General features: G+C 41.0%; 1 protein-coding gene across 1 annotated transcript; it reads left to right on the forward strand.

Annotated features, from left to right (window-relative positions):
- Positions 1–2,487: 2,487 nt before the first annotated feature.
- aup1 (AUP1 lipid droplet regulating VLDL assembly factor) lies at positions 2,488–15,440 on the forward strand. Its single transcript, XM_083652302.1, has 12 exons — positions 2,488–2,774; positions 3,616–3,753; positions 5,526–5,676; positions 8,467–8,654; positions 10,018–10,090; positions 11,891–11,964; positions 12,368–12,434; positions 12,944–13,040; positions 13,194–13,331; positions 13,572–13,714; positions 13,993–14,081; positions 14,941–15,440. The coding sequence occupies exons 1-12, from the start codon at positions 2,734–2,736 to the stop codon at positions 14,984–14,986; spliced, it is 1,245 nt and encodes a 414-aa protein (XP_083508428.1). The 5' UTR covers positions 2,488–2,733; the 3' UTR covers positions 14,987–15,440.
- Positions 15,441–15,484: the final 44 nt, after the last annotated feature.

Consider the following 15,484-nt stretch of genomic DNA (forward strand, 5'->3'; position numbering starts at 1 on the left):
ACATATTGGCCTTTACCATAAACTACAACTAACATCAAATCTGCAATATGATTTCTTTAAGAAGCAATAGCCTATTGAAATTCATTTTTCTTTTAAAGTATTGTAGACAGGATTCATATATATATATATATACAAATATATGATTATGTTTATGAGTCACATAAGTGTCCGATTGTACACTTCCTGTTAGTCTCTCAAGCCAGACGGTCTGTTCTGCATAAGGTGACGACTGACACATTTCAATTTAAACGGTTGTTTATTATTTTAAAGGAACACTCCGCCCATTTTCAACCAGCTTTGTATCATTAGAACATCAGTAGTATATCAGAAAACTGTAAATGGTTTTGAAGTCTGTCATTTAATTTGAGAGTTATTGAGTGTTAAAGTGTGGACCAGTGACATCACTGGTCCACACTAACTCAAATTAATAACTCATTAACTCAAATCAACTCTCAATAACTGTCAAACTAGATGAATGATGAATAGTTTGACAGTTATTGAGAGTTGATTTGAGTTAATGAGTTATTAATCACACTTTAACACTCAATAAGCTATTTTCACACATGAACTCCGGATCAGGTGAGGGTTGCCCCCCACTGAGCCTGCCCCGGATGATACGTGAAGTGTACCCTTTCACACATGAGTAGCACCTCCGCAGAGTTTGTAAAGTAGAGAGGGGGCGGGGGCGGGGGTGGGGGAATTTGGGCATGACCACACGAGTTGTGAAAACGAAAAATACATAATGGGCGATAACTGCCTAACGTTCACGGCATATAATCGTTTGCGCATAACGTTAGTAAGTAATTAATTAAACAACCCTACAACTCACGCCCAGATGCATCGATTTCCTCGAGTCGCAAGCACTACAAACAAAACAGGTCTTTGCTATGTTCAGTCCTAAAATGCATCCAACCTACTAGAATTATACAGAATACAGGAAGCTAGACGTTTTTACCTTCAAAATAAAATAAATGTTGGATTACTTAATAACAAAAAATCAGAATGTCGACTCACTACGGGTTAAAATTGACTTTTCGAAGGGAGCAGATATTCTTCCAGTTTATCTCCGTTCTGTATCTTTCGAAACACACACAAAAAACATTACACGTGCATTTACTTTATTTAATTGCCATTATTGCGAAGGTTATACCCGGAAGTTTTCGTTTTATACTGCCTGACTTGACGCTACTTGGAATTTGCGGTTCTGCCATTGAATCTTAACAAACGCTGTGTACACGTTAAATCAAAGACATGAACGCAACCAGATCCAGATACCCTACCTAGCGATGTCCAATACTGGGAAGCGGGACGACCCTCGCGTCCAAAAATGCTTATTAAAGCAGACATGAAATCAGATCAGAGCCATGAGCCTTTCAATCCAGCAATCCAGCAACATGTTATGGCTGTCGCACACGGAGGAGGTTTGAGCTGGCATGTGTTTTTTGCTCGCTCATTCACATCGACTATTTATATAATAATAATCTGTCACGATGTCTCTGTCCTCATGCACTCACGAGCTGACTACTTCACGGAGCTCTGGAGGGGGGGGGGGACAATCCGCCCCTGTGTGTACCCTGAGCCCAAGACTTCCCTCCGGCTAGGAAGAGGCTCCGCAGGAGCGCGCATGAGCCACATGCACACATTCACACATGACAGCCATCCGCATGGCCTCTAGATAACTCCTGAATTCCAAACATGTGTGAAAGCAGCTAATAACTGCCAAATTAAATGACAGACTTCAAAACCGTTTACAGTTTTCTGATATACTACTGATGTTCTAATGATACAAAGCTGGTTGAAAATGGGCGGAGTGTTCCTTTAATTCTCAATTTCTCTCTTTCGCTCTGGGGACGTGCTCTGTACTGGCCTGAGAGAGGCAGCAGTCTGTCGGAAAGTAGAGCCTGGTGACGCGAGGGTTAGCCGGAAAGCCATACCATACAACCCATAGATATATATAAAGGCTAGATGGCTTAAGGCGGAGTCACCAGCGTCGTTGAACGGCCGCCATCTTGCTACAGTGCCTTTCTGGTACGTTCTATGGTAGCTGGTGACCTGCACAGACAAAAATACTCATAACTCGCTGAAATCTTGACGGATTTACAAACGGTTTGGTTTATTACAAGCATATTCCGTTCCCGAGATACGACCAAAAAAAAAAAAAACACTAAAAACACTATTTTTTTGATGGGCTCCAAATTACACCAAAATTAAACCGAAGCATCTATGCCATGAGAGGGATTCAGGCACAAAGTTTCATGCAGTTTCATCCATTTCCCTAGGAGTTATGATCATCTGATGTTGCCATACTAACCCAACAACAGATGCTCATAACTCCTAGTAGCTCCCTGTAGCAAGATGGCCGCCATGCGACGACGTCGCTCTCCATTGGCCGGCAGCGCGGGTAAGCTATCTAGGCTTTATATATATTTATATATAGATACAACCCAAGAAGAATCCAAACCGGAAGTGTTTACGCAGCCATGCTAGCACCATGGCTAGCACAGGGCTCCATGCTAACAACATCTGTTAACAAATGCTAACATTTTAACTCGCCGCGCTGCTCGAAAACTAACCATTATCTCGACAGGGTAACAACGTGGTTAGCTGTCAGTTTCCCCAGCAGTTGACAACGCTGCTGTCGTGAAAGTTATGACTCATTTATTTTCAAGAAGCAAGTTGTTGTGTGCTTAGCGCGTTAGCTTCAGGGCAGCAGGCTCCCCCACACAGGCAGACATGGAGACTCGGGGGATTGAAGACATGTTTGACTTTCGTCGGTAAGTTAGCTAACGCTAGCTAGCTAGCTAACCTTTAACTACAATTACACAATTGGCTAACCCAGTAGGTTCAATAAATCTAGCGCTTGTGTTAATCATTAAGCTTTATAAAGCATTGCTATAGCTACTGATTTCTAGTATGCCCTTTCTATGCATATTTAAACTCGGACTGTAAATTTCATGTAAATTCAACGTAACATCATTTCATATCCACGGAACACTCCTCCACGCATGTATTGTATAGATATATTTGATTTAATTTGATTTGATTGCACTTGCAAGCAAAGTTGTGTTTGTCTTTTAGTTATCTTCCTACTTATTTATCTCTGTATATAGACCTGACGCTGCATAAAGACACCAAGACAAATTCATCGTATGTAACTTGCATACTGTGGCAATAAAAGTGATTCTGATTCTAAAAACACATCACAGTTAGCGTTAAGCTAACATTAGCCGGCCAGGTGACACTGAAGGACGTTGGATGTATTAATGATGATGACATTAGCTTAGTTAGTAATGTCACTAATGTCATGACGGAGCCTGGATGACATGACGCCAACGTTAGGTTGTTTCTTCATCGATCTGATGAGCGAGTGATACTGTTAATCAGAGCAAGTATTTGCATCCAAGATAAAGTATTTCCCTGTGGTTTACTGTCCTCTGCAGGCAGGCAAACGATTAGTCACCTTTAAGGAGACAGTCAACTTTTGATCCCAAAATAGGGCACTTAAATTTACAGCAATTGATTGATTTACTTTTTTTTAAGAAATAGAAATTAAATAAGTAGTGTGTTGTCAATCTGTCAAATTCTACAAATGATGATGTTTTCCCCCCTGTACAGATTTCCCAAAGATGGACTTGTTCTCCTGCTTTTGCTGATTTATTCTCCAGTTGGCCTTTGTTTGATGCTGCTGAGGATTTTCATTGGTGTTCATGTGTTCTTGGTTAGCTGTGCACTTCCAGAATGTTTTGTTAGAAGGTAAGTATTTAATATGAAAAAGTGTTGAACAAAAATCAAGATGACTTGGCAGTGGCACTAGGTTGCTTCAGTTTTTCTGAATCTCATTTTATCTGTCAAGGTCTTTGCACACACAGTCAATTTTTCTCGTTGTGTTTTTTAATCCGTCATCCAAAAAGACAGACGGGTCAAGCAGCTCGCAAAAGGCTATTTACTGATGTGAAGAACGCAGAAAATCAAACCTGTTCCGAAAACTTTTATTACGGACAAACGTTTCGGAGTCGGTGTGTAAATGAGATTGACACAACATGAGGTCGTATTTTAAAACATGCAACAATTTTGTACAAAACTACGGACTTGGTGTGCAAAAGCCTTTAGTCTAGGATATGTCTCAGTTACTGGTTATCTTTATCTTGCCTCGTGCCTTTAAAATAAACAGAAAATACTGGCATTATTTAGTGTTTTATCTGACAGAGTCGGAGACCTGAATTTAAAATGACCTCAGAACTTCATGGGTAGGGAAGGGTGGGGTAAACAGACAGGCGTATTATAGTAACAACCAGGTAATTTTCATGCATTACAGCAATAATGAAAAGGCTGTAGTAGATATTCATAGAGATGGACATTAGTTATACAAAGGTCACAGCTACAAGAGGGTTCACTGCTGTCATTAGAGATAATATAATAATACATAATGTATTCAGGGCAGTGTGATATGTAGATTATTGATCAATTGCTCAAGGCCCTACTGCCTAGCACTATTTTTACATACTCAAAGTCCATTGAGATAGTGTAGGCTCTCTCTCAAATGAGAGCCTAGTATTTACTGTTTAGTTTGTCTTCTGGTGCTTGTTCCTTTTCCGGTTTATGCTGCAGTGTTATCGCTTGTTTTTAGCTCCAAATGGTTTTAGTTATTATTATTTTTTGATTAGGTATAGCTAGAGAACTCACACCGTATTTATTTAGCGTGACGTCCCTGTTTTCAGAGTGCAATTGTTTTTTGGAGCACAGACCATCTGCCGGATCCGCTACTGCCGTTTCCGCTCTATACCGGATGTGCAGATGCAAAGCTTATGGCCCCAGACTAGTCATAGTGACTCTCAGATACAGATAAAGGCAGACTAGTCATAGTGGGGAAGGCAAACTTAAGCCCTTTGACTCTCAGATAAAGGCAGGGAAAAATGTTGAAAAGTGTTAACATTAGGGGTGCACAGATCGATCGGCACGCAATCTGTATCGGCCGATTTTGACCTCAAATATGCAATCGGCTGATTCCCGATATTTCTTTATATTAAAAAAAATAAAATAAAAAAGCCCTATCACTAATCAGGCTTTCCAACGATATAAAATACAATACCAATTGGTATTATTAAAGGGGAGAAATAATCGAGCGAAATAACGTTTCCAAACTTTTTTTGAGGAGTTTATATATCGGTGCTCGGTAATCGGTGATCGGTCGATGATCGGTTGGGCAGATATTTCCCATAGGCGATCGGCAATCGGTGATCGGTGCACCATAATCATCACCCCCTTATACTATTTATGTTTTTGTGAAAGTAATAAGTAATAAAAGTAAATATCCAAGAATAAAGTATTGAAAAGAAAATGTATAGCACATGTCCCAAAGATTGTGTAGTATAAATATGGGAATGCAGTTCATAGCAATTGGTATGACTAAGAAGTTGGATGTCAGAGTTTGGGCAGAAGAAGTATAAGTAGTAGTGGAAATATGAGGGAAAACAGAAGCAGTTGCTCTATGGTACATGTTTATATTGATGTTTTTATGTTCTTAGATTTATTGTGAGGACCATGTGCTCAGTCCTGGGGATGCATGTGAGGCAGAACAACCCTCGCTCCAGAGACAAAAACACCAAGCTGTACATATGCAATCACGTGACCGAGTTTGACCACAACATCATCAACCTCCTGACTCCCTGCAATACTGTGAGTATTTAACCTCCTGACTCCCTGCAATACTGTGAGTATTTAACCTCCTGACTCCCTGCAATACTGTGAGTATTTAACCTCCTGACTCCCTGCAATACTGTGAGTATTTAACTTCCTGACTCCCTGCAATACTGTGAGTATTTAACCTCCTGACTCCCTGCAATACTGTGAGTATTTAACCTCCTGACTCCCTGCAATACTGTGAGTATTTAACTTCCTGACTCCCTGCAATACTGTGAGTATTTAACCTCCTGACTCCCTGCAATACTGTGAGTATTTAACCTCCTGACTCCCTGCAATACTGTGAGTATTTAACTGCCTGACTCCCTGCAATACTGAGTATTTAACCTCCTGACTCCCTCCAATACTGAGTATTTAACCTCCTGACTCCCTGCAATACTGTGAGTATTTAACCTCCTGACTCCCTGCAATACTGTGAGTATTTAACCTCCTGACTCCCTGCAATACTGTGAGTATTTAACTGCCTGACTCCCTGCAATACTGTGAGTATTTAACCTCCTGACTCCCTGCAATACTGTGAGTATTTAACCTCCTGACTCCCTGCAATACTGAGTATTTAACCTCCTGACTCCCTGCAATACTGTGAGTATTTAACCTCCTGACTCCCTGCAATACTGTGAGTATTTAACTTCCTGACTCCCTGCAATACTGTGAGTATTTAACATCCTGACTCCCTGCAATACTGTGAGTATTTAACTGCCTGACTCCCTGCAATACTGAGTATTTAACTGCCTGACTCCCTGCAATACTGTGAGTATTTAACTTCCTGACTCCCTGCAATACTGTGAGTATTTAACCTCCTGACTCCCTGCAATACTGTGAGTATTTAACCTCCTGACTCCCTGCAATACTGAGTATTTAACCTCCTGACTCCCTGCAATACTGTGAGTATTTAACTTCCTGACTCCCTGCAATACTGTGAGTATTTAACCTCCTGACTCCCTGCAATACTGTGAGTATTTAACTTCCTGACTCCCTGCAATACTGAGTATTTAACCTCCTGACTCCCTGCAATACTGTAAGTATTTAACTTCCTGACTCCCTGCAATACTGAGTATTTAACCTCCTGACTCCCTGCAATACCGTGAGTAAACGATTTCAGACGGCAGCCCGTCTTTATTGTCACACGAACACACTACAACACATGCATGCGGCCACCACACACACTCATGCTGACGGTGGCCGGTGAAATATGTCCTCTGCATTTGACCCATCCAGGCTTGTCCTTTCCTCCAGGGGGCAGGCTATTTGACTTCTTAAATGCATTTTCCACTCTTCCTAACTTGGTGCCTCGTTAAAGCCAGATGTAGGATTTTCACATTTGAGGCATCTAGCTGATGCTGTTATCTAGAAACGGTAGGGGTTCAGTGACTTATTGAACACTTTAACATGGCTGTTAATGGATATGTTGTTGTCTTGTGACCTACTGCTTAAAAGACTCTACCAGATCGCCTTTCTGTCCACCCACAGATTCATTAACAAGTGTTTGTATGCACCCCTTATTTTGTATACACGGGTGAATTTTGAATATATGTTGGAAAATTAGTTGTAACAAAAGAGCTTATGCAAAACGCACACAAAGGCACACTCACGCCTAGGCAAATGCAGGTCTATGCAAACAATCTGGCAACACAGAGTTTGATGCATGCTACCTAAAAGCAAGTTTTTTGTTTACATGGTGATCACGTAATTATTGATTATTATTAATAATTATTAAAAAGAAAGACATTTTAACTAGGACTTTGATGGATGAAATGCATGTACAATGGAAACTGTTAGAACTATAATACTGCTATAAAAGCTGATATAAGGTGGGGGATAACGACATACTGCTATAGCCTACCAGCTGCTATAAAAAAAAGCATGACGATGGGTAGGGCAGAGCTTTTGTGGGTATACAATAAGTAAGACAGATGTTGATGCGTATACAGTAAGTAGATAGATGTGTCATACTGTGTCATATCTCAGTTAAAAAATAAATAAATCTAGAAGCCAAAATATTGCTTATTGTCAACAAACTGGCCAACAGATATCAAAGCTGATGGGCTTTGATATTGAGTGTGACTTGAACTGGTTAAAAGTTATTGCGGCATTTTGAGCCTGGTGAACACGTTAGCAAATGTACCTAATGGGCTAACAGCTAGCTATCGGCAGAGGGTATTTACTGTAAATATTGTATTTACTGTCTATCATACATCACTCGTCCGATCATTATCTGATTTGATCTGACTTCATCACCCGTTTTTACCAACAGCTTATTTTTAGGACTTTGAGCCCAAAATGAGGTTATTTGTTAACAAAATACAGTGGCGAACATTGCGGCTAATCAACAGACCAGGGCAAAACCCAGCAACACATGAAATATCTTAAAAATGACAAAATACACTGGAGGGGGCTTTAACTGGTTTTGACTGTAATTCATGGCAAAACCAGACAAGTCCACCATTGATGACATAGTGGCATGCCAGGTTACCAAAGCTCTGTCTACTCTACTTACGGTCCATTTGACTTTGGTTTCCAAGCCCTGGTTTGTTTGTAATTAGGCAGTGTGAACCTAAGCAAAGCCAAAAGTAAGCTTTTCCGCTCTGGCTCGGACCAAAGAAATCAAACTGTAGGTGTGTGCACCCTGAAGCTCTCCACAAAAGAACAAGTCACTTGCACACGACATGGTTTTGACTTTTTACCTGCCGAGTGTGATGGCATGCTTATGACTTGCTGAGTGTGATGGCATGCTTATGACCTGCTGTGTCTGTTTCCGCTCATTAGCCCCAGCTGGACGGCTCCACAGGTTTTGTGTGTTGGGCCAGAGGCTTCATGGAAATGCATTCAGCATCAGTCCAGGGAGTGATAGCCGAGTCTCTTCAGAGGTATTGCTCCACTGAAGGTGTCCTGCCTTTGCTTCTGTTTCCTGAAGAGGACACCACAAACGGCCGTGCTGGCCTGCTCAAGTTCAGGTCAGTGCCCGTCTTTTTATCACAGGGTAAAACCACTCGCTATAACAACTGGTGTTTTCATATTTTTTAGTAGCCCCCCCCCACCTAAATATCAGACAGTCCCTTAGTTCTAGACAGGAAAAACAGTTTGAGCTCCTAAGTAACGGGACAGAGACAATGTTAAATATTTGGACTCCATACTCATGACTTTGGGTGTGAGCAGGCCGGGGTGGGGGGGATCATAACTTTGGGTGTGAGCGGGGTGGAGGGATCGATCGATTCACTATGACTGCCACACATCATTATTCCTCTACCACAGAGCTTCAGAATGAAGATACATACTTTGGCAGTTGTTTCTCCCTACTAATTTCCCTGTAGAGTTCAACAGGGAAATAGGTAGGGAGAAACGGAAACCACGGCTAAATATAATTCATTTCAGTTGTCTCTAAGCTGAGAAACTGATCACCAGGTGTAGCTGCAGCTGAATTATCTAGATACTACTATACTCATTCTAGATACACTCAAATGTAAAATAGCTGGGAAGAGCACCTTACAATAAGATCAGGTATATTTAAGTTTGTTTTGCAGATTTCTGAAAATCAATTTGCATTAGGAATTTTTGACTACAGACTAAAAAAGTTAGTTTCTTTCCATAATTCCTTTCAAAAAGTGAAACTTTCATAGATTATAGATTCATTACACACAAAGTGAAATGTTTCTAGCCTTTATTTGTTTCATTTTTCATAATTTTGGCCTACAGCTCCAGAAAACCCCCAAAACAGTATTTCAAGAAATTAGAATAGTGTGAAGAAAATCAGCAGTTCTCAGTTCTGACTGACTCCAGCCTCATTCCACTCCCTCTGAATCTCCGCCAAATTTTTTAATCGTCTTTACTTGGCAATCCGCTGAAGCCCACGGTCATCCATGGTATTTCCATGATATTCAAATTTTTTGGAAAGGATCTGTATGTCCTCCCAAGCACCCTCACACATCTCAGCAGCAGTTTGCTTCATTAGATGGTTTCTAAATCCATTAAATGTTAATTTGTAGTAGTGGTAAAGGCCAGTGGCAGCACTGTGAAAAATATATAATATATTTCCATTCACTGGAAGTGTTGAAAACCTAATTTCGTAGAGATAGCAAATAATCAGTGAGAAGAATTTACAAGTTATACCCACCCAGCCTTATTACCGAACTCATTCTACACTCTCACTCTTCAGGTTTCATAACTATTAGCCATATTAACTTTTTAAAGACAGACAAACTGATCTCAGATTTCTGTTGTTGCATTTTTTTTTTTTTTTGAAAAAAGGAAAATATGATTTTGAAACATCATTTCTCAACAGGATGCAGACTCATCAACTGACTGCTTTTTCTCCCTCAGCTCTCTGCCTTTCTCATTGACTGACTCCATTCAGCCTGTGGCCTTATGGGTGACCAGACCATTGCTTGCATTGGTAATGTAATTTAAACTTGAATTGTAACACAAAATACACACAAAATAGAATATATAAAATGGGGTCCAGGGAACGCATGCCTAAATAATATACCCATACCAAATGATTGCTAATATACTCTATTAATGGCATAAACTTTGCTTAGATCTTGAATTCTGTGTTCAAAATCAGACTCCACTTTAGCCAAGGTACGTACCGAACCATGACTTCTGTGTACTGTGACACCCCTAACCCAAGTACATGGAGAAGCAGTTACATGTTCAGATATAAACAAACGAGTGACTGCATACAATGAGTTAGGATAGAGTACTTTATAATAACTAGGGATCTCGTGCGCTTCGAGCGCTCGATTCCTAGGCTCACTCGTTCTGCAGCTCGCCAAGCTGCCCCTGCAAGTCACATTCGCAGCTCGCCCGCTGCGCAGCCTTGCACGCAACTCGGCTGCTGTGTGGCCAATGAGACCAGCATCACTGATGATGTCAGCTTTATGAGATCACTGATGATGTCATCACTGGGATTTATGACATCACTGATGTCACAGTGGGATTCATGACATCGCAGTGGGACAGAGAAATGAACAGAGACAGAGCCCCAGCTCCCATTTATATACTGATGATGATAATGAAATATAAAATATTAAAATACATAAACTTCCAGTGCAACATGTTTTATAGTGGATTTGAATGGTTCCATGCATCCTGAAAAGCCTTTGTTTGATATACCAGTTTTCCAGTAACAGAACAACTGGAAGTGATGATGAATGTAGTTCTGCATAAATTGAATCAGGCCATATTTCTTTGTTTCAGTCATTAGAACAGAGAATAAAATGTGCCCTGTGGTGCTCTGTACAGCAGTGGTTGAAGTTGGGCATGTTCAGTCAGTGAAGATGATATGTCAAAATTGTTGTAAGATTGAGTTGCGAAATGTCAAAGCATTTCACATATTCATAGACTCATCCCAAGTCAGCATATGCCTCAAACCACAAAGAAGTTCTACAAACTCGGTACGCCTCGTGCGTTTTTCAGTGGTAACAGAAAATTACATATTTTCAAAATGACACAGGGACAATGGATTTCAAATCGAGCACTGTTGGAGAACCACAGCTATCTTTGTCCACACAGTCCCTGCACAACTGTCCTGGAATATATCATTGAATGTATGTAGGGCGTTTGAGGATACACTGTAATGCTATATACAGTAATACCACTTAAGCTGCGTTCACACCGACCTATTAAAGTTTTTCGCTGGCATCGAGTTTACATACAAAGTCAATGCAAACGAGCGATTGAGCGTATATTCATTCGCCTGGGAGAAAAATCGCTGGGCGTCAGAGCGGCAGAGACAGAGCGATAGGGAGAAAACACGCTCGTCGCCCGAGATGAAATATCCCAACTCGAGCGAAAATACGCTGGCATCAGTCGCTCGCTGTTCAACGCTGATTGGCTGCCGTGTGAGAGCGAGTCAAGGATCACACTGGCTTGGAACAAACCGCTGGTTTATTGTGTGGCAACAAACCGCATTGACAGGCTGACAGCTGACATGAAGTGAAGTCTGTCCTACCGGTATGGAGCTCGCATTAGGAGCACGCTTGTAAACAATGACGGTGGCTCGTAGTGGACAAATATCATGACATTGCGTAACGTTATAACCCCCACATGTCCGTCAATTCGTGTGCCTGTTGATGAGCGATTTAAACAGAGCGACAGAGCGATTCCAAAGGGTTGAATCAAGCGACAGAGCGAAAAATAAATATCTTGGTGTGAGCACAGCTTGAGTTGATGTTGTTTTCTCTGTCCACAGAGCACACCAGAGTCCAGCTGGCTGATGGAACTCTTGTGGACATTTTTTGCTCCATGCACAGTGTATCATGTAAGGTACTAAATAATTTGTATCATTATTTCTATCAACTGCTTTTTCCCCTTGTGTCCCACACTAGAACCTACAAGACCCTACAAGTACAACCAGCTTCATCTGTCATTATTGAAAGCTCTCCTTGAGCTGTATGGAGAAAAAAAAAACTTTTGTTATTGTAATACAGTAGTAACAACCCCAGGTTAATCTAAAATGGCCTTTTCTAGCCTGTATTTTAATGTTGGTTAGCCTTCAGCAACATTTAAACAGTAGTCATTGCTAAGTAAATTGCTGCCATACGTATTTGGATTGTTTTAAAGTGCTGCGTCCCAAGTTTAAGCTTTATTGACTTGATTTTTCAAATCTGTGTCGCCGTCTGAATGATTTCTTCCATCGCTTTTCTGTTTTTCTTGTTGTTTCTCCCAGTTGGCTCCCACCAGTGTCCAGACAAGATGGCGAGTCCATGCAGGAGTTTGCCAACAAAGTCCAAGAGGTTAAACTAATGTTTCTCATTTTGGGTACACTTACACTTGAGTAATTTCCTTAATGTCATGAGTCAATGAGTGATCAATAGAAAGACTGGACTGCAGCTCCAGAAGAAATATTACATTCTAAGTAGGCATATTTACATTGAGTTAAGTAGAACAAGCATGAAAGGTATTAAATGACAAAATTACGTGCGCATGCGCAAATATATTGTCAATCATCGGTTGATGGGCTGACGGTGGCCGGTTGGAAAATTGACATATCGCCCAACCCTGGGATCTTCTCTCATACTCCAGTCTTCTTTAGTCTTTCAGACTTTTACAAATATTGCTAATAAACGGTATACTGCTGCCAGCTACTGCCTCCAGTACGCCAACAACAAAAACACCAGAACAATTGGCTTTTGAATTGACTAAAATTACTCTGATCTTCTCCTTAAAACTCTGATCTTTCCATTTCTTAAAGTGGAATAGAGGTAGAGCTATTCAAAGTGATGCTTGATTGTTTCCTCTGCAGCTCCTAGCCTGTGAACTGGGCTTGGTCTCCACCCAGATCACTAAAGCTGATAAAGCAGAGCACATCAAAAGGAAAAGACACACCACGGCACAGACAAGTAAGCAAGTCCCCAAACACACATTGCACCTGCCTCTGTGGATATATAGTACTCAAAAATTTGAAGGATTCTGTTGCATGTATTTGATCATTTATTATTATTATTTGGAGGATTTCTTGTGTGTTTACAAGCATGTCCACCCCCCAAACCTAGGTGTCCGACCTGGCTCTGTTTCCCTTGGCTTCTTGGTACCGAGCTCAGGGGCAGAGGATCACAGGATTATTAAGATGGCCCAGCAGGTGAAGGACGTCCTGCCCCATGTTCCTCTGAATGTCATTGCAAGGGATTTAGGTATGACACAAATATAGTACACGCCTCCCCACTCGGATGTATTGTCATTCTCTTTATCTGTGGCTTTGTCAAACAGCCCGTTCCTCTATGAACCTTTCATTCCCGCTTGGCATTCCCATAAATGCTGCACATTTCACTGCAGACGTCTATGACAAGAAGACACCTTATTGATAAATAATACATAAGTTTGTCAAAACAACTGATCATTGAAGTAATTTGTTGTCTCTGGATTGTGTGCAGTGAAAACCAATTGTGTCGACACCACCATAACCAATCTGCTGGAGACCTCGGAGGAAGCGCCATTGGAAGCAACCGGGACGTCTACGTTTGGGCCTTCTAAGACCTCTTCTTCCTTTTCATCTGGTCCCACTCCCACCATCAAGGTTTGGACTTTCTACAGGCTGCTGCCTCTGAGCTCTCGCACTTGGGGAAGGATCATTTAGGTCCCAATTACTGAACTATGTAAACAGACCAAATTTGAATAACAGAAGAATTGAGTAGAGTATTATTGGGCGTTATAAGGTGCCTGCAAATAAGAGTTGTATAATTGTAGTTTAGATATGTCCTCACATGTTGTAATATAATATATTACATTTGATTGATATGTGTAAATGTAGTCAGTCCGTCTAGAATTCCAAATGCGTCCTCTTTTCATCCACAGCCTGCTGCCAAATCTTTTGGGAAATCACCAACTGACCGACATTTGTCCCTCCAAGAGAGGAAAGAAGCGCTGTATAATTTTGCAAGAAGGTGAGTTTTTTCTAACCTGGCGCTGCCAGATGGTTTGTTTTCACATAACTACCTGGGAACGCGCTCGGCAAACCTTTGAATGGGGCGGGCACATTTCAAAAAGCTACCTGGCAGGTGATTGGATGTACATTTCCCAACAAATGGCTAATTAAAAATACCTCAGGTCCTTCAGTTCATGTTAATGGGAGAGCTCAGAAAAACAAAGCTCCTTCATTATACTCATCATCTCACAACTGAGCCAAAACTGTCAACAGGTTTGCAAAGTTAATTTGGTTTGAGAGTTAATGAGTTCAAATTAATTCTTCAGGTGTCGTCTGCCACGTGATCCTAACTCCATATAGTCTAAAGCTGAGCCAGGCCGGTTTTTGATGTAAAAATACACCTGTCTTAGCAGCCTGAAGCACAGAAGCACAGATTGTGGCTGCAGCAGGGGAGGGTGTCATCTCTCCCTATAGATTCACCCTATTTCCCCAAAATAAATGACAGTGTCGAGCAGTGAGCAGAAAGCTGTGCTCTCCAACGTTCTTTTGTGTTTGGTTTGCTCTGGTATAAAGCGTGACAGATCAGCTGGCTTGGTAAATAAGAGCAGTGCAGTTTACCCACTTTTGGTCACTGCCGCCGGTGTGTGAAGGTGCCTATTACTGCTTAAATACGGCTCAGAATCAAATGAATAAGCATGGCCCACATTTAGGCCCGCACTCCCTTTGTTTTGGCCCACTATGGATTGGGGGTGGGGGGGGGGGGGCAATTAATTTACCGAGGTGAGGCCCCTTATTTAACCCTGATAATCCTTGCAATTGCAAATAAATTCTCCTGAAACACTTACGGTAACTGTTTTCTTTGTATTTTCCTCATCCAGACGCTACATTGAGAAACACGGATTGGATCAAGAAGACAGTCACTGAACACGTTTTGGGTCAAGCCATCACTGAAGCCTCGTTGAGAAGAACTAGTATATCAAACTCGCATAGCTGTCTTATTTGAATGGTGAATTCATATTTTGTCAACAGATTTTGTTGAAAACAGATTTTGTTAATCACAAATACTGGGGACAAGTATTCTGAACATGTACAAGTCAATGGAACAGTGATTATGCATGTTAAAATTCTTCATTCTGGCTAAGACATAATTTTGATAACAATTTGTATTCCGATCCACTGACTGTGAATCATCTATTTATTTTTATAATGTCCAGAGTCGTCGATGAAAATAAAGTTCAGCTTGACCTAGCTTTTAAGAAATTATTTCAAGTCAGACATTTGTTCTCCCCAATGTTGCTGCCTGCAATCTGTCTGATCACAATGTTAACCTAGTTTAAGAGCCCCCTTTTTGATCTGAGTTTGATTTTTTTTCTTTGAATATCAGTTTTTATAAATACAAGAGCTTTGTACTGTCAAATTTGT

This window comes from Poromitra crassiceps, assembly GCF_964638095.1.
Source record: "Poromitra crassiceps genome assembly, chromosome: 15".
In the NCBI taxonomy this organism is placed as follows: domain Eukaryota; kingdom Metazoa; phylum Chordata; class Actinopteri; order Beryciformes; family Melamphaidae; genus Poromitra; species Poromitra crassiceps.